This window comes from Protopterus annectens, chromosome 8.part0 (genome assembly GCF_019279795.1).
Source record: "Protopterus annectens isolate FY-2018-M chromosome 8.part0, PAN1.0, whole genome shotgun sequence".
NCBI lineage: Eukaryota > Metazoa > Chordata > Ceratodontiformes > Protopteridae > Protopterus > Protopterus annectens.
Genome location: NC_056741.1, coordinates 631,494,269 through 631,514,365, shown reverse-complemented (window position 1 = coordinate 631,514,365; position 20,097 = coordinate 631,494,269). Strand labels below are relative to the sequence as shown.

The 20,097-nt window shown below is 36.8% G+C and overlaps 1 protein-coding gene across 3 annotated transcripts in view; it reads left to right on the top strand.

Moving 5' to 3' along the window:
- Positions 1 to 20,097, top strand: part of LOC122808957 (semaphorin-3F-like) — a 961,051-nt gene that overhangs the window by 352,843 nt on the left and 588,111 nt on the right. For 2 of the 3 annotated variants that reach the window (XM_044080116.1, XM_044080115.1), the window contains one exon: positions 8,593 to 8,720. In XM_044080116.1, the coding sequence (XP_043936051.1) occupies positions 8,618 to 8,720 (103 nt within the window). In that variant the 5' untranslated portion in view covers positions 8,593 to 8,617. Of the gene's footprint in view, positions 1 to 8,389; positions 8,476 to 8,592; positions 8,721 to 20,097 lie in introns of those variants that run through there. The other variant, XM_044080117.1, reaches the window with a different exon arrangement.

Sequence of the window (20,097 nt, the reverse complement as noted above, 5' to 3'; positions counted from 1 at the left end):
GTAAAATTATTTCATACAGACACAGAGTAAATACACATTCACTGACAGGCTGATATTCCTTTCAAAACTGTTCTACAAAAATGTTAAAACATGTAAAATTGTTCAAAATATATTTGTCATACATTTATTTGGGTATTAAGCATGTTCATAGGATTATAGGAAATAAAAAACAACTGTCTTACATCCATTTTCACCTAACCATGATTCACCCACAGATCATATCCTCTCTTTCGAGGAAGGTACACCAGTCAAATGTGAACTTGTCAATGCACATCTAATTGTCCAGGTCCCATTTTTTTCTTAATAAAACAGCTTAGTATAAGAAAGAAGTTTCCTTTTCATTTTAATTTCTCCAGTTTTGCATAACTGCACAGGAAAGTGAAGGAAATTAGGTAGCATTCTCTTTTATAATGTCACATTCTGTTCTTAGGCCTTCATCTCCAAATGTTTATTCAAGAATAAACAGAAGATGTTAGAACTTGTAGATAAAATAATTTAAAATATTGATCCTTTTACTAGAGACATAGTGGTTAGAGAAATGTGCTCTGATATATTCATAAGGGTTACAGGCACAATTACCTACTAATATTAACACCAGGAATAGTTTTGTTTTGTTTTTGAGATTGCAAGAGACTTTATAGAAGCTGCCTCATTTGTCATCCCTACATATGCATAAATAAGCAGCTTGCTCACAGTTTTGTTATAAAAATAACTGTGTGGTCATGTATTCTGAGCAATTCTCCTGTCCACTATCTCACCCTATTAATTCAGTCTGACAAAGTTTTAATACTATAGATGACAAGATTTGCCATGTTCCTTTTCTCTTGTGGAGTTTTTTTTTTTTTAATCAAAAACATAATAAAATTGCTCGGCAAAGTTCATTAACTCTCCTGGAGTTTTAATATTAGAAACAGGACAAACTTGAATTCTATAAATATAGCAAGGAGAAGAGCCAATAAGAGCAGTGGACTGTCCAGCAAACAGATCTCTTGAGTTTTTATTTTAACAGTCTCATTCTGCCTAATGAGCAACTGTGAGAAGTCACTCAGCATTTTCTATGTGTTTTGGAAAAGGCCGATGCAACTAACATATTTTTTCTTGGTCACTCCAGCAGAAACATAGAGTGCTTACAAAATGTGCTGCATTTTGATGAACAATCCTGTACGTTAAGTGCCAGTGCGTATATTTAAAAATACACAGTGTTAAACAGAGGAACCCATTTTTGCAGCATAACAGCAGAACCAGGCATATAAAGTTAAGGATCCATTCCCGTTCACTGTAACATTGTTTTAGCAAATTTAATTTGTAGATTTTATGTAATAACAGTTTTTTTCTAGTGCTCCGATGCTGATATGTTGTATCAGTTATGTTTTAATCTGCTAGTCTCTATGAAAAGTCATTTGTATATACTGTGTATCCTTTGTGTATTAATTGCATAAGTCATGCTTACACTCAATAACTATTAAAATCAGTGAAATATCAAACATTTTTAGATGTATTGTTTTAGCTATTGGGCATAGTGATCGATTACGGTAGTTCTCTCATTCTAGTGTTGTCTGACTCTTGTGCATAGATCTTAACTCTGTTTTTCAAATAGCCTCTTACAATTAGCACTGTAACAAATTGGTACTTATATATATATATATATATATATATATATATATATATATATATATTTATATATATATATATATATATATATATATATATATATATATATATATATATATATATATATATATGTCATTGCCTCATTTCACATTCCACTGAATAAGAATCATGGCAGTATGCCTTATAGATGTTCTTGATCTATCAATGTCTTAAAGATTTTCTTGATTCATTCACCTCATGTCTGTGTTTTTCTTCCTTGGTTCCACTGAAAACAAGCTTTTAGGGGTTGGGAAGTGGCTTAATGGCTAAGGTGTTTGCCTTACAAACACAAGGTGCAGGGTTTGAGCCCCACAAGGGATAATTGGCTAGGCTTAAAATGGCTCGCAAGGGCAGTTAGCTTAGTACTAAACTATGAACTTGTAGACAGAGGTTCTAGGTTTGTTTGTTTGTGTCTTTCGGCTTTTCCCAGTTAGGGGTTGACACAGCGGAACTTCGGTCTGCTAATGATTGGCAGTAGAGTTTTATGTGCTGGCTTGCTGGGCCTAACGCACAACCTTCAATGAAGGAACGCCCATTCCCATATGTCGCCACACAGAAGATGCTCTAACTGAGAGGGTAAAAAGTGTTAATAAGAAATTAAATGAATATATAAAAAGAAGAACTCTTATCCTTCTAGATTGCATGGCAGAAATGAAAAGAAAGTGGTAGCAAATAAGAGCTCTTTGAGCCTGCCTTGTGCCTCCTACGTTGATGAGGAAGTTTTCCTAATTGTAGTCAATGTTCTATGAGTAAACTTTAACCTGTGCTGATGTAGGATGACCTTCCTTATTGGAAAGGGACAGTCAGTACTGATTTAGATCTGCTTGTAACATAGACTACATCTCTAGACCCTTAAGAGAGCAAGGGTTGAACATAGCTAGGCTTATAAGGGCCCTAAGTCCATTAGCCTAGCAACCTCCTATGAATCTATGAACCTAAATGTGACAGTGTGTGTGTGTGTTTGTGTGTGTGTGTGTGTGTGTGTGTGTGTGTGTGTGTGTGTGTGTGTGTGTGTGTGTGTGTGTGTGTGTGTGTGTGTGTGTATATACATATATATATATATATATATATATATATATATATATATATATATATATATATATATATATATATATATATATATATATATCTATATATATATATATATATCCATATGGGTGTGTAGATCTATGTTGTTACATCGAAAGTATGTAATTGAACACTGTTGCAGAAAAAAAAACACGCCAAAAAACCTACACAAATAAAACACTACTCACATTTATGCAGGGGGCAAGTCCCCTTGCACCCCCCCATGTGGGGGCTGTGCCTCCCACCCTTCCCTACTTTAATATCCTCACTCCGAGATCGCACTACAGTGGGGAAAAGGGAATATTCCCTTATCCCCACTGTACCGCGATCTAAGCAACAGTTTGCTTAGTTGTACAATCAACACTACATGTTGATGTACAACTAAATCTGCATGCAAACTGCTTGTTTTTTTTTCTTTTTTTTGCGAAAGTGCATTTTTGATAAAATACATTTTCTCAAAAGTGAATTCGCTCAAGTACATTTCTCTTAAATGTACTTTCGATGTTCAGACTAGGACCAATATGTATATATATATATATATATATATATATATATATATATATATATATATATATATATGTGTGTACATGGGTGGGTGTTTGTGTGTGTATCTTTCACTATGACTTTAAGGTACTATAAATATATGCCTCTGAACTTTTCATTACAATTTTGAATTTCTAGTTTGCATCAAGTGAATTCTTATATCAGTACACCTGGCTGATATTATTCAAGCCTTAATTTCCTTGGACTACTTGAAGCAGAACTTGACAAGCTAAGGCTGTTTAATTTTCAGGGCGATAGTCAAAGAACATTTCATTAGTCTTGCAGAGTTGAAGACTCCCTACCCAGTCTTAAATAGTTTATAAAGTTCTTGTCTTAGCGTGTTTGGTTCTTCTTGACTGAGATTCCCCATAGCTTTTATAGTTTTTCTCTCATGTTGTCCTGTCTTTCTCCTCCATACTGGCATTTTTTAGATGCTGGTAGTTGTAGGACTGTATCCTGAATTATGTAAGATACATCCCTTCCTGTATGAGACACCTCAGCTTTAGAACTTATTACCTCAGTGCCTTATGAGTCTCTTACGGTGTGCAATTTCAAAAGGTCCCTAAAGTCATGTTTGTTCTAGTTTGCATTTTCAAATCAGCTTATTTATTATATTTTTGAATGACCATTGAGAATTTTTTAAATCTTTATATGTCTGCTGTTGTTTGTTTGCATTTCAGTGTTTTACTAGATTTTAGTGTATTATGTTTAGTGCTAAGCAAATGAATAAAATAAAATGTTAATGTAGTTGGTCTAGTCAGGGCCTGAAGATCTGTTGGGTAAGTCCTGGAGTGTTAGGTGAGGCTGGGAGCAGACTGTGCAGTGTTGCTAACGGAAAGATGTGGCAAAGTAATCATAAGTCTTGGCCGTGAGGGAGAATACAGCACTTGGATAGTGTTTGGTCTTTCATACTGCTTCTCTGAGATCATGAGGTCTCGGACTTAAACAGTTCAACACAGCACATGGCTGTCACATAATCACCATGCTACTGGAGTAGCCTGTATTCATTTTATTAGTAATGCATTTTGCAGTACTAGAACCACAGGTCTACAAAGACAGATGTACTTGTACTGTACTACATATTTCTTACTTGTTACTGTTTATGTAGATTTAAGCACATGGGGGAATCGTTTCATTTCAGAAAAAAGAATTAGAACACAGAATGATCATGACACTTGGCTTTGGGTTCTGTTGGAACTGGAAATGAAGATCCTCAGTTCTTAGTTCATTTATATTAAGTTATCATTTTCTTCAAACGACTCACCCGATGTGATGTACAGATATTTACGATAAAGTTTTTCTTGTAATAACTCAAAATACATGACTACTAGATTGAAGAATGCCTTTTAATAAGATATTCTTTGGACGTGTGGGATACCCAGTGATGTGTTCATGGGCATGGGTTTACATGTAAATGCACACATACTGCAGTGGACAACAGGTAGCCGTTGAGCTACAGCTGCAGTGGTGTGAAACATAATTCAGCTAGCGTTTTGCAAAATGTAAATTCTGTTTGCTGGTACTGTCTGCTGACCATTTGTGTGAGCTGGATAAAAATGGAATTAGGTACTCCTTGAAGCCAAGAGGAGACAGTACATGAATAAATAATGCTAGAAGCTTCCCTGGAAGAGGTGGAAAGACAGAGACTAATGAGCTAATGAAGATGCCCTGGAGATCTCTGTATCGAGGCTGCAGAGGAGCGCAACACCCTTTACAGCATGTGACCTGGTCGATTCCCCCTTGGCTCTAAATGCCGTAGTTACATCTTCATGTGTAGCATAAACAACTACAGCATGCGAGTTCCTTGCAAGTGTTATAACTCACCTCTCCTTCCTTATGACCTAACAGGATATTGCTTTGTGAAGAGACTGTTATATGTAATGTTGGCTACATTAATTGGGGCTTTATCATTTTTCCCAGCACAGAAGATTAGCAGTGAATCCTTAGTCACTGATACTGATACTATAGGCAAGACAGTCTGAGTAACCAGTCTGGCAGCCTGTAAGCTCTCTTCTGTGTATGGAGCACATTGTATTTTTCTGTTAAAGTGCTACCTTTGAGAAGTACTGTAACAGGCCATGAGCCCAGAGACTGCACTCTGCATGGATTTCACACAACTGCTACAAGTCCTTAATGGCGAGCATCATTTAAGATTGTTTCCATTCTCTCCTTCAAATAATACTTCTCTTAGCACACTGCATTTAATACCACCACCATCTTTGAAAGGGACTTTGGGGACACTTATTTTAACCTTGGCCTGATGGGGCCTTCATATCTTGTTATGATGGATGGCAAAAAAAACTTTGGTGGGCAGGTTAGCAGTGCAATCTGCCTTTATGCTAATACTGGTTCTGCATTTCTCCAAGTAATACTTTTTCTTTTTCTCTACGACATGGGGGGATCGTTATAGTGATAGGTTCTATCTTATTTCAAGATTTAGTAATATGAGAACAATGAAAAGCTTCAGGCACACACAGGTGGCTGCTGGCAGAATATCAGAAACAGCAAAGAAAAGCAGAAGACGCCGGGAGGGTTGCTAAGAAAGGAAGAAAGAGAGAGAGAGAGAGAGCGCAACTAATTAACCTTTTTCATCATTAAGCAGGCAAAGGGTAAAAGAGACAGGTAGGAGACAAGACTCCCTTCCCAAGGTATTTAGCTTTTTCCAGCCTGTAAACTTCAAAGACATATGAAGCCTGCATGCTCACTGGAATCTGAACATCTTTAGACAGACTTTGATGTAACTCCCGGTTTGTCAAACATGCATTCTTTGTTTTCCTTTACTTACCTCCTGCCTGGCATAAAGCTGCACCGATCATAGACATGGTACCATGTACGTGACTTTGCATGTCTTATTAAAATAAACTACTTGGTAACAACCAGCTCTTGTTACAGCTATGAATGCCACTTGTGATAAGCTAGAAAGAAATGTTTGTCATCGCACATAAAGTTGTAAGATCGCATGAATGTTTATTCAGAACTTCAGTCTTAAATTCTTCATTTCTAGTATGTTAATTTCTGTAACAATTCAAACTAGCATGTATGGTCTAAAGGCAGTCAGCCATTTATGTTTTTCATGTACAAGAAGTGACAGCATCAGAATTTCAGGAAAGATGATGGGTGTCAGGCCAAGTGTGTGAGATGTCACTTAACCAAAGTTGCACTACCTGATTATTCTTTGGAAAGTCAGCTTCATTTATTTAAGGTAGCTAATAAAATGCAAACAGGATCTTGTCTAAATGTGAACTTGTGGAAATTTGTCAAAGTCAATGTTTTAAGACGAAATTACTGCATTTGTCTGAGCTTATGCAAATTGTGTGTGTGTGTTTGTGACACACACACACACACACACACACATATATATATATATATATATATATATATATATATATATATATATATGTATAACCCGTTGGCCAAACCGACAAGCACACTAAAACGGAAGCAAAGAAAACAGCCCCCATACCCCCCTAACCAAATATACCAACTCCGAGATAACACTACAGTGAAAGTAAGGGGCAAAGGTCAACATGCAGTCCAAACAGTTACTTACCTTTAGTTACCTGTTGGTGTTCTGAGCAGTCAGTGTTTTGTACTCTCGGAGTTCTCGTCTCGATCTTCTAAAAGTTGGATAAGTGGCATTTCAGTAGTATGAAGGTGACCCATATAAATATATATATATATGTATATATATATATATATATATATATATATATATATATATATATATATATATATATATATATATATATATATATATGCACACACATGTATGTATATATCATTCCTGCCGACTGTCCATATTTTCTTTTTCTCATAAAATTGTGGTTTTCTGGAAAAACAGTGGCTAAACTTTTAGGAATGAAGTCAAAAAATAATAGCAGACATTTGAGTTTCAGACTTCATATTCTTCAGAAAATTAATGCTAATGCAAAAGCTGTTATTTTATTAACTTTCTCAGTTTGTAAGAGCAATATTTAAAAATTGTACCTATTTTTGGACGTTTGTACCCCATCATTTGTGGCTTTGTCCAGATTTCTTGCTCTATGAGGCTGAGAAGTATTTTATATAAATATATATATATATATATATATATATATATATATATATATATATATATATATATATATATATATATATATATATATATGTATGTGTATGTGTGTGTGTGTGTGTGTGTGTGTGTGTGTGTGTGTGTGTGTGTGTGTGTATAGCTCTCTCTCTCTCTCTCTCTCTATATATATATATATATATATATATATGTGTGTGTGTGTGTGTGTGTGTGTGTGTGTGTGTGTGTGTGTGTGTGTGTGTGTGTGTGTGTGTGTGTGTATAGCTCTCTCTCTCTGTATATATATATATATATATATATATATAAATATATATATATATATATATATACGTATTATTATCTTGAGTAGAGTGCACAGTGTATCTGTGTGTACGTGTGTACATGTGCACAGCCTGCCTTAATTTTCAGCTTTATATAGCATTATTTTATGCATTACTGCGTTTAAGTGAATAAGATACCTACATAATAACATTTGCACTTTAGTACTAAAAAAGAAAAAGGAAATGTAAGAGAACACATAGGTACAGCACTGCTAAAATGATACAAGTTTAAAAATCTCAAGATTGTAACCTTACAGACTAGACTGCAAATAAGACAAGAAATCCAAACGTTCTAGCAAAAAGTCTTAGAAGACCGATTATTTATCCACACTGAATAGTTTTGAACCTACTTCCCTGCACAGTAATGTATTTACTGTGCATTCTTTTATTTACTTTCTTAGACTGGCAAACAAAGTGCTATGTGCCATCCTGTCTGCTATCCTAATTTGAACACTGGCTATCAGATTAATTTGCAGTCTGTGTGATTTGTTTAATCTTCTAATACTTTCCCGATTAGTGAACATTGTGAACATTGTGACTGTCAGATATGTGAGTGGCCTTCTTTTCAAAACACTGAGTATACATTTTAGACTGATTTGTAAACAGCTTCACTGCCAGCCAAAGGCAGTACCAGGAGCTAGGGTTTATTATCAGCACTGTAGTCCCAAACCCCTCCTCCTGCATTTCAAGAGCATATTTATCCCAAGAGTAAAACTATAGAAGACCAAATAAGTTAGAAGTTTAGCTGCCTCTGCATACTCACTACAGGGAGGATTTGTTTGAGAAAGTCCAGAAATTCACTTGAGACTGGCAGGTGATTGCAAGGTAAGTTTGAAGCACTTTGTTATACATTATGGGTGTATGACAAGCAGTTTATTAAAAAAATGAAGCAGCAATAATAAGGAACTTACTTTTGACCTTTATGTTTTTTCTTTCTTTCAGGTCCAGCAAGATCCACCCACTTACCATGGCAACCAGCATACCTGTACAGATGCTTAGCATAGCTTTGTTCTTGTGTGGAATCTACAGCCACAGGCAGTCAGTCCCCAGAGTATACCTCACTCTGAAAGGTAAACGTCTGATTGTTCATTATCTTCATTACTAAGTTCCATTGTCACACACATGCTCAAGAACATAGTTATATAATCTAGAAGAAGAAAAAGCACTTTATCAATGTAAATGGCCACTAGTGATCTAACACTCCTAATGCACACTGGCAGATTGATGCAAATAGCCAGTGAGCACTTTAGAACAGCCGAAAAGTATACTTTTCAGAATAAGAGTTACATATAGCTTTATCTGTATAAGAAAGTATTTTGAAGTCTGACAGTGAATGATGAATTTTTAGTGGATGTAATGTCTCTACTACTCCATGAACGAGAAGGATGAAGCTCTCCAGTTAATTGGCACTGCTTTTCTACATGATTGGGGTAATTTCTGATTGCTAAAATTATGCATGTTTTTAATCTTGTCTTTTTGAGCTACTATGACATTTGCAGTGAGCTGTAACAGAAAATGTCTCTATAATAAAATGTAAAATGGCTCCTCCTGATGTGGGATTTCCAACCGCACAATCAGACGAAATATGAGTGTTACGTCATTATGATGCCAGTTTGTATATCACATAAAGAGAGAGAAAGATGATGCTTCCGTGTACAGTCATTTTCAGTGTCTCTGGTGGGAAGGGTGCTTATTTTATAATTCAGACATTCTGCTGTCACAAATAAAAGTAGTGCTTGGTTAAAGGGAACATGACTTACTGTTGTTTGGCCTGCTGCTGTATGAATAACCAGTTTCTATTCTCTCTCTTTGGTTGTGCATTTACTAATCGCAGACCCTCTTCTGCTAGTCCTACTACTGTATGTAGCCCAAATGACAGTGACTCTACATACCTGTATAGTGAAGATGCTCTTTTCCTAAACAGCCCAGTGTAGAACTGCCTTGGATATCCAGTTACATAGTATGCAAAGGATACACTAAAACGGTTTGTCTGCTGTGGCTTACTGTCACATGTAGCAACCTTAGACACAGTCGGCTCTCTGACAAGTATTGTACTAAATGAACTTGCTGCAGATATTGGTGATTTGTTGCTCCTACAACAAGTAATTGTCTAGTTAAAATCCTGCTCTGCTTCCTTTAGAACATTGTTAGTTAAGCAATCACAGATGGATTTAAACAAAGAAACCGATTCAAGTAGTTCTGCTGCTGACTTATCTTTTCAGCATCAAGTTTGATTGCAGTTTTGTGTTAGATGTCAAGAAAGGTAGGATTGCAAGGGGTATCCTTTAGGTCAACTGTTGTTTTAGATGTGTAAGATAGCTATTGTCCTAAATGCAACCTCTCCCCACAGTTATCTCTGTGGTTTGTAAGCACAATTCCATCACGTGCATGTAACATCTGCATGTATTCCTATAGCTAGCATAGTTTCCTGTTTAGCCTTAAAAATAAACAGCTTGTTTACAATGTCTGCTTTGTGGGGACTCTGTCCTTAATCCAGAAGGTACCAGATGGTGAGATCTGTCTGTTTCACCCACTAGGAACATAAATACATATAAATGTCAACATCTGCATGCATCCCTAGCACATCAGAAAAATTGGATAGCCATCCTTCTTTTCCTGGTATTCCCTAGTAGTTTTTCACCTTCCCTTTCTTGTGGTTAAGTAAGTATTGCAGGAGGTGCTTATGTATAATGTATACCAAACACAGCCTCCAGCGCACAAAACAGCAGACAGTCAGAGCGCCCAGTGCAGCACCTGGTGTAGCTTACTGGGGAACACCTGCACACGTCTGACTGTAAAGCCTGAATTATAAACATTTTCTTTCCAAAGGACTTATCTCACTGTCATTGAGGCAGTCTCTCTATCTTCCACGTTTCTATTTATGTTAAGTCGTATCAGTTCACATGATATTCAGCTGTATTGAAAACATTATCTACAAGGAAACTAGAACTAGAAGGGGAGCTCTTTGAAACAGAATAGTCAGAACAAGGGTTGGGAGGGTGGCATAATGGTTAAGGTGTTTGTATTACAAACACAAGGTGCAGAGTTTGAATCTCACAAGGGATAACTGGCTAGGCTTAAAATGGCTTGCAAGGGCAGTTAACCTATGAACCTATCCATGGATTACAGTGAGAGAAATGACTAGCTGTTCTGGTGTGTTTTGTTTTTTTCAACCTGTTTGTTGACTGGATAAGCCCGCTGGGTGCAGGCGAACTGTCTAGTTAATTGACTTGCTCAACATCACACAGTAAGCAAATGAAGGTGGAAGGAAGCAACTCATTAACAGCTTAAAAGTTTATCTCTGTAGATTTATTTGGAAGATATATTGTTTATTGAATGTTTGATTTATGGAATAGCTGTATGTAGTACACATTTAGTCATTTTCAACTTTTGTAATTTTTTTACATGCTCAAGTTTCGTTTTGTTGAGACTGACAGTTTGTTTTCACCTTGCAGTTGTGTAATGATGGAAATAATATGTACAGGCAAAGGGATTGGGAGCAAGACCCCAAAGTAAAACTGAGTCTGTAAGTTGTATGTGTTTGTTTTACTTAGGGCTTTGGTGAATTTTGTAACTTTAATGTTCAAATATCTTACATTTTTAAAAAGTTTAGAAAATAGCTACCTTAAAGTGATTAACAGTATTGTTGGAGATAGTCTCAATGGAACATGTAAGGTTTTCACTTAAAGAATTTGCCATCTCATAAAAAAGATTTCCAACAAATGTGTTTCTGGAAGACACCTATTTACTTATACTAACATTATCTTTTAGTGAAGAAGAGTGTTGAGTATTTTGACTTCTAATAATAAATCATTACTAAGGGGCATTAGTAACCTTTGGGATTTTGTTGGGCATCATGAACTGTCCAGTTTTCATGCAATTCTGTTAGTCTTTACTCTGTTTGAGCGGGGACCCATTTCTCTGCTTAGACTCTTCCCAAGAAAATGGTGAAAAAAAAAACTTAAGACATAAACACAGATACCTCAGAAAACAAAGGACAATGGAAAATGTTGGTTTTGGAGCATAATACTGGTGGCATTCTAAGACAGGAACTGAAGGTTTTAGCAATAAGCTAGAGATCTTGTTTATTTTTTTGTCTTCTGTGACCATGGAGAGTGCATTTCACTATCTTTGAGCCTAGGAGATGGTATTCTGTTCTGCAAATGTCACAGCTCAATCTCCAGCTTTTTTTTAAGAGGTGCATAGTGTAGGGCAGAATCCGGACTTTGGTAATATACTAAACAAGGGGGTACAGAAGATGAGGGGTATGAAGATGAAATATGCACTCATGAGCTGGAGAGGAAACTGACTGACAGGGGAATGAGACTAGTAGTCAAATGAGACAACAAGAATCATTGAAGATTTATTGAGAACAAAATTAGTCGCTGCTTGTTTTGATGTAATCAGAGAAGTGCAAAACAGGATTTCTTTTAGTTGCTGAAAGTATTGGACATTGGGCAATAATCAGGCATGTTGAATAAGTTTCCAAAGAAAGCTGTTAAAGCTTGCATAGTGTATAGAGAGATGGCAGCTATGATTTTATTCTTACAATAATGCTGCTGCCCCCCCCTCCATCCTTTGACTATTAATTGACCCCCCCCTCCATCCTTTGACTATTAATTCCTTATCCTCTTTATGCTGATTTGTTTCATGTTGTCCTGGTGTTTGGTGATACTGGGAGAAAGAGATAAGAGCTACAGAACATGACTGTCATCTGTAGGGCATTATGACATTTTTGGATGTTCCTAACACCTCCCTTTGAAGGCTGGAATAAAGTACAGTGCCTAGTAAGCCAAGTCCTAGATTTATATGTCCACGCACCTGGAATGCTTGGTTTGAATGCAAGGTATTTTTTGTAGGTACCCTTCACCTGAACCATTGGCCACTGAGCTGTATTTCTGTTACTTTTTCTTGGATGCCATTCCTGTTTGTTTCAGAATGTAAGTGATCTAGATATCAGCCAGTCACTTTCATCTCTACCTTTCTGACAACTGAAGTACCTGGATGGGTAGTCAAATGCAGGACTTCTGGGGCATAGCAGAGCCAAGCCTTGGAGCCTGCATGACAGCTATTATTTAATGTAAAGAAGTAAAGTTTTATGCACTTCTGCATGGATCTGAGAACAAATACTTACTACAAGGATTTGAGAATGTAGCACAGCTGCACAGAGTAAGGAAAGTGAATTTAAAGAAGAAAGACAAGGGGAAATTATACCTACCAGATATTTCCTAACCTCAGTTATGCGGTAGATTCTGAGTTGGCTATGGTGAAGGCCAGTAGGATGTTATGTTAAATGACAAGGGAGATGTGCTCAGGGACATGGTATGATTTTACACTGTATTACATTGCTAAGGACATGTTTGTGCTAGTATAGATAGACCTGGTAGCCTTGCAGTGAAAAAGACTTCAGGCTGATGGACAAAAGTCATCAGAGGGACACTAAGATGTCCATAGGAATGGTGTTACAGTAAGAAAAGGGCTGCATGCATCAAACATGTACATATGGAAGGGCAAGAGGGATGTAATACATAACCATACCTCTCAACTTCTTAGCTCAATAAATCTGGACAAAGCCTAAAATAATGGGGTGAAAAGGCCCAAAAATAGGAAGAGATTTTAAATATTGCTGTTATACAATTAGAAAGTTGATATAATAACAGGATTTATGTTAGCATGCATTTTCTGAAGGATATGAAGTCTGAAACTGAAATGTAAGTCATTATTTGCTGACTTCAACCCCCAATGACTTGCAAACAAACCGTAAATTTAATGAGGAACAGACCAAAAAAATGAGGCAAAAACATCTGAATATTCTTTGAAAATCTGGACAGTTGAGAGTTATGTACACAAGGGATACACTGTGGGTAATGAGGACATACTGCCACAGTACAAAGGTTTAGAATGAACACACTTGAAAAGATACATGCAGTTCTGGTGGCCAGAGAGTGAAGAAGAGGTAGTGATGGCAGAATAGGTGCAAATTAAAGGGAGTGGGATTGCAGTTAACTTCAGAGTAAAAGCTGGCATAACTGGGCATGTATACTCAGGAGGGAAGGGAAGGAAGGGGTGACTTTATTAGGGTGTAGATAATAATCAGAGGCCATTGCATTAGATGAGATTCAAAGAACAGAGGAGGACGAAAAGGGCTGCACTGACAGAAGAAATACACCAGATTTATAAGTATGAAGACACTGTTTTTATAGCAAAAGTTAGAAGATAAATGGAGTGAGTTGCGAGATTCAGAAAGGCTTTGAATGATTGCAAAGGGCAGGAAGGAATTTGGGGTGGGGGTTATAGTGCAGCAGTGAGTTTAGAAGCAGTAAATAGGTAGTCAAGGTATACTTCAGTCCTCTTCAGCCAGCATAGTCATACGGCAGCACAATGTGGAACCATTGTAACACCATGTACTGGTTAGGTTAGGCTGAGTTAGAACAGAATGGAAGAGAGAAAAGGCATGGACACTGGAAGGTGAAAAGTTTAAACCAGACTTCAAAAAGTATGTTTCAGAGGGTTCTAGTCTACTTTAAAAGCTTAATGAACTAATACCAAAAGCATTAAAGATACAACTCTGATTAAAACTAGTAGAGAATGAAAAAGAAAAAAATCAGAACAATACCCAGAAGCTCTTAATCCTGATTGTTTGCAGATGTACACATTGAATTACCTAAACAGCTACATTTCCTGCTGGTCTTTTCATACATTTAGATAGCTGACAGAATTGTCAGGGATTGAATATGGTGTTATTTTACTATCATTGCCCTCAAAGTTTACATTATATGTCAGTGCAACCATATTTCCATGAAGACAACTTATATGGAAGGTTGGTGCTGTTGCCTTCATCATCCTCAATATTAAGCCTTTAAAATAGCTAGTAAAAGTTTCAGGGACATTATCTTCCCTTTCAAACAATAGAAGTGGAAAATTAATTTTTCAGACATGGTTGAATTGGGATATGTGTCCTGAAGTAAGACCGTTTCATTTTGACATTCATATAATTCATGACAGTCCTATTCCTAAAAGAGTATATGCAGTTGTACAATTATGCAGAGAAGTCAAGAAAATATGAGTTTCACAGACGTTGCAGTTTATATGACAAAAATGGACTTATTTTTTTTTTCAATAGAACAGGTCTTCCTGCAGTCCCTATGTAGGAGATGATTGCACCTCCCCACACCACTTTAAATTGTTCTAAATTAAAGGCTTTGTGATGACAGAGAAAGGGGGGAACTAGGCTCACTTAGGATTTTTTTTTTTTTTGTCTATAGTTATGTGGCCATGGGGTTAAACTAATTACGTAGTCAGGATGTGGGGTCAAAGTCCTCTCACATGAGGAGTACAGAGTGTATCTTTTCTGTTAAAATATTGTTGTGAATAGATGGGTTTTGTTTCAGAGCATTTAGTATTATATGCTCATAATTTTGGTATTTAAAATTAAACTACTCTTTTAAAGGTTCTTTTCATCCTGTTTAGCTTTCCACGTTGTATGGCTTTGGTATTGAAAATGAAGACAATTATACTTCCCATTTCTGTGTCTCAGATTTTAGTTCTACCTTTTAAAGACAGGGTGGTAGGGCCATGAAATAACCTGACAGAGACAACTGTAGAATGTAGGTCACCAGCAGGATTCCTAAATGCTTGTAATTGGTGAAAGATGGGGAGTGCATTTGGGTTCACCGAAGAAGTGGATAAACATAAAGGGGACCCGATCATCTCTGTTTATTAATGCATTGATCTAACCTAAAGGGCACCTGATCTTTTCTCTGCGTATTAATGTGTTGATCTAATATTCTAATTATGGATATGCTTATGGTATAGACTGAATTCCATGACTGGTTCTGCAAGGGTAATAAATTAATGTAGTCTGGTAAGCTGAAATGAAAGATAACATTTTTATTGTATGGGCAATACTAAATTCTCTTCAGTAGGATAGATCCATTTTCTTTCTCAAAGATAACACTGTGGTTCCATCTCAACACATCATTATAAACCTGCCATGTGTCTTAGAAAGGTGAAATTAGAAAGGTGAAATTATGGAAAATACAGCTGGCATCATTTTGGGTTCCAAAATGAGAGTGGGGGATTGAGTATTTGAATAACTGCTTTTCCTTGTAGTTTTGGGAGTTTTGTTGCCCCACTTTTAACAAAACATTTTTAGAAGTTTACTGCTAACACAAACATGAATGATGCTGACTGAGTCTGCAGTCACAAGTGACATAATTTTATTAATTGATTTTTGATTTAATGATGAGGAAGTTGTAATAAACATTCACAGCTCATTTTAAATCGTAATCCATATGAAACAAATTTATTTATGCAACAAAGAAAAGTGCACCAGTCCCATAGGATAATATAGGCCACAGAAAATAGGGGAATCGAAGAAAAGTACACCTGTCCTACAAGTTAAATAACCATAGAGGCCACAGAAAATAGGGGAATGGCAAACAGGCAGGCTCAATGGTATGTCATTGTTGACAGAATCAATAAGTTCGTAGGTGTGTACTAAGCTAACGACCACAAGGGCCTTTTTAAACCTAGCCATGCACTACAAAAAACATTTTATAGTGTTATATAGTATATAGGCATAAGAGTGTAAGAAAGTAGAATATAGTCACGTGACTTTAGATAACCAAATAATAATTACCTAGCTAATCTGCCTTTCTAGCTGTTCACTGTCATTCTTGCTAACAGATGTTTGAGATAAAATGGTATAAACATGCAGAATTAAGACGGTAAGAAGAACAGCAGTACATTATTTTGGATGTAGTTGGACTACTGGAGACTAGGACAATCATATAGAGTATGTGTCTGCCTTCTACTGACCTATAGCACTTAAGAAGCTGTACCCATTCATTTGCATGTTTGGGAGAGAAGCTGGCACCGCCTGTTTTCCATGACATTCAGAAAGAGTCACAGGAGGTAGATGATTATTAGGGACAAATAGATTACCTGCAACTAACTAAAAATGGACAGAATGATGATTGTTTTCTGTTTGTGAAAAGTACAGCACATGGTGCTGACATTTTAAGGTAAAATCCATTTGTGAACCAGCTCTGGGCAGTAATATGTGCCAAAGTGATGGACTGTGTTAGCACATATAAAGGAGAGTAAAATGCAGACATTTGAGAATATTGCATATTGAAAAAACGTTCTACTGATTAGGCTAAAACATTGCACCTTATACTTATGAAAAATGAATCTATCTTATCTTAAGAATAGAGAGTCGAGTTCAAGAATCAGGCTATGGAGCTGTACAAGAGAGAATTATATAAACACATCCTTTGGCTGTTTCTCTGGCCTGACTAGTAACTGAAGACTGCGGCTTGTCATTTTCATTGCTGGAAAGAGCACACATGTTTACAGTCAGATTTCACTGCAGCTTTTATCCGTGCTTCAGCACTTTGGCACTTTATTCCACACTTGACATTTTATTTGTTTATATATTTAGTCTTCAACATGAGTAAAGACATGCCACGGACCTGCTGTGTTTAAGTAATGGAGCAGAGCTCATGTACAAGGCCATAGAGCAGACAGTGTCAACATTAGGATCCTTAAAAATAGTTTGCAAAAATAACTCAAGGCATTTAATGTTTTCTTAGTGTTAAACATTGTACAAACTATTGTAATTATTCATGAAAACTGCATTTATGAGCACTGTGAATGTGTGTTTCCTGAATGTTCCAATAAATTCCCAAAAAGCTTCTGTGGACCTGCCTTTTCACCCACCCTTTGTTACAAGATGGTCTCTGCAACTACCACCCCACCATCTTCTTTTTCTTCTGTGTTGACTTACTCCACGCCAATGATTATGCATTCATTCTTACTATATCCTAGTATAATACCACTGTCATTCATATGTCTTTGACAGGCCTTCCATGTTTGACAGTATTTACAGATTATACCCGACTACAAAGCTTTCTTTTCACAAGGACTGTGTACATAACAATTTTAAAGCATCACACAAGAAGAAGTTAATTTCCAATTAAATATTTTTAATATTTTAATTTATATATAATTTAATATTTCCTACAGCCACCAGCCAAGCTGTACACTCACCTCTCTGAAAGACCACCCCCCCACTGCATAACACACTGACAATACTGAATTTACCTCCATTTGGTCTATCCATTTAGTCCTTTTTCCCGCTGCTTCCATACCCCTTCTGACTGTTCACAGTCCTGTATCCATGCAAAAAGCCATCATATTTGCTTTTCATGTTTTCTGTAGTGACTTTCACCATTATACTTTAAAAACATACAAGTTGTGACCATCAGAAAGATCGTTTAACTTCTCTACCATCCTGGCCAACAAGCAAAACATGTATCAGATGAAACACTGTTATATATAAGAAGAGAGTGAATATCTACTTAGCTATAATTAATATAGAAAAAGATTAGGAAAATGTTGCAGCTGGTTCTCCTATAAGGCACCAAAATACATTTCCTCCGGGTGTTCATTGACCAGGCACAATTGTCATGCATTCCCCATAGTGCACACTTGCTAAGGAACAGGTTTCTGAAAGTATGTTGTTCAGTGAAAGGAGGTAAATACCTTCTAAACCATACACCCAACTTAGAAGAGCCTGCAGGCCATGGATTTACACTTCACTCTGACTCGTTACATTTACATATACTTCAGCTGTTTCCCTGCCCTTACAATTAACTGAAGACTGTTGAAATGCAGGAGCTGGTGTTCACACCCAAGCTGTCAAGATAGCAGGCAGTGATCAATTTCCTGTTAAATGGGAAATGGGCAAATTGCAGCATAAAGTGAGGTAGGATAAGTACTGAAAGGTAGAAAGTCATGCACATGCTGTTTGGGAGCACAGGTGTGGGCTGCAGTAACATACAAGTCATCAGGGTTTGCTTTACCTGCATTTATTTATTTACTTCTATATGTTGGATCACAGAAATAGTGCACTGATCACAACAGTCCAAAGCACAACACTCTCAATCTCTTGGCATATGAATCGGGGCACAACCAAAAGTAATGAGGGAATATAGGTTTAAAATCAGGGCCAGATTTTAATTATTGCTGTAATATATTTTAAAAAGTTGCTAGAATAAGAGGTTATGCAATGCCTTGAGTTTTCTAAAGCATATGAAGTCTGAAATTAAAATGTTTGCCAGTATTCAATGACCACTTTCCCTGACAATTTGCCAGAAGAGCACAAACTGAATGAGGAACACATCAAAACTATGAGGTAAACTCAGGGACATTCTTCATCAATTTAGACAGTTTACAGGAATGTAACAATGTTGTGTGCAGCCAGGCAAATTGTATAGTGGAAAGTGAACCACCATCTTGCATCTCCATACTTGCAGGATGAACAGTTATTAGGTTTCACCATTTGCATTAGAGCAGTCCTACAGTGGACATCAAGAACCAAAACATGTCATTGTACATTTTGCCGATGTATGTTGTTGCCACCTGTCAATTTTTTCTGGATTATTGTGAAGTGGAGTCTCTCATGCAATTCTCCAGTAGTCTTTGCATGTTGTCTGGTTTTTGGAGTATTTAAAGTACACAGTGAGTAATGTTTGTTCATAACGACAGTGCATCTATATGCTTTATAATGTCAGTGCATGTCTCCACTGATGGTAAGTGATGTCAGTGCATGTCTCTACTGATGGTAAGTGATGTCAGTGCATGTCTCCACTAATGGTAAGTGATGTCAGTGCATGTCTCTACTGATGGTAAGTGATGTCAGTGCATGTCTCCACTGATGGTAAGTGATGTCAGTGCATGTCTCTACTGATGGTAAGTGATGTCAGTGCATGTCTCCACTGATGGTAAGTGATGTCAGTGCATGTCTGTACTGATGGTAAGTGATGTCAGTTTATGTCTGTACTGATGGTAAGTGATGTCAGTGCATGTCTCCACTGATGATGAGTGATGTCAGTTCATGTTTCTGCTGATCAGGATTGATGTCAGTGCATGTCTGTACTGATGGTAAGTGATGTCAGTGCATGTCTGTACTGATGGTAAGTGATGTCAGTGCATGTCTCCACTGATGGTAAGTGATGTCAGTGCATGTCTCCACTGATGATGAGTGATGTCAGTCCATGTTTCTGCTGATCAGGATTGATGTCAGTGCATGTCTCTACTGATGGTAAGTGATATCAGTGCATGCCTCTGCAGATGAGAAGATGACATTTGACAAATACTGCTTTTCAGTTTCCACTGACCTCCTCCTCTTATCGAATAGTTAAGGAGCTTGATATCAGACTGAACAAGTAACCAGTTATGAAGAAAGAAAAAAAAAATAATAGGAACTGTGTGAAATTTAAAGAATAAATTTAGGAACTTTCTGCATATACCTTTTATTAATTGTAATAAAGGATTTGTGGTTTGTTGCAGATCTGATCCAGGTCTGTTAAGGAATCGGCATATTTCTGTTGTGTAGACTAATCAGGATTAGTGTGAGACAAGTGTTTTGTTTTTGCTGGC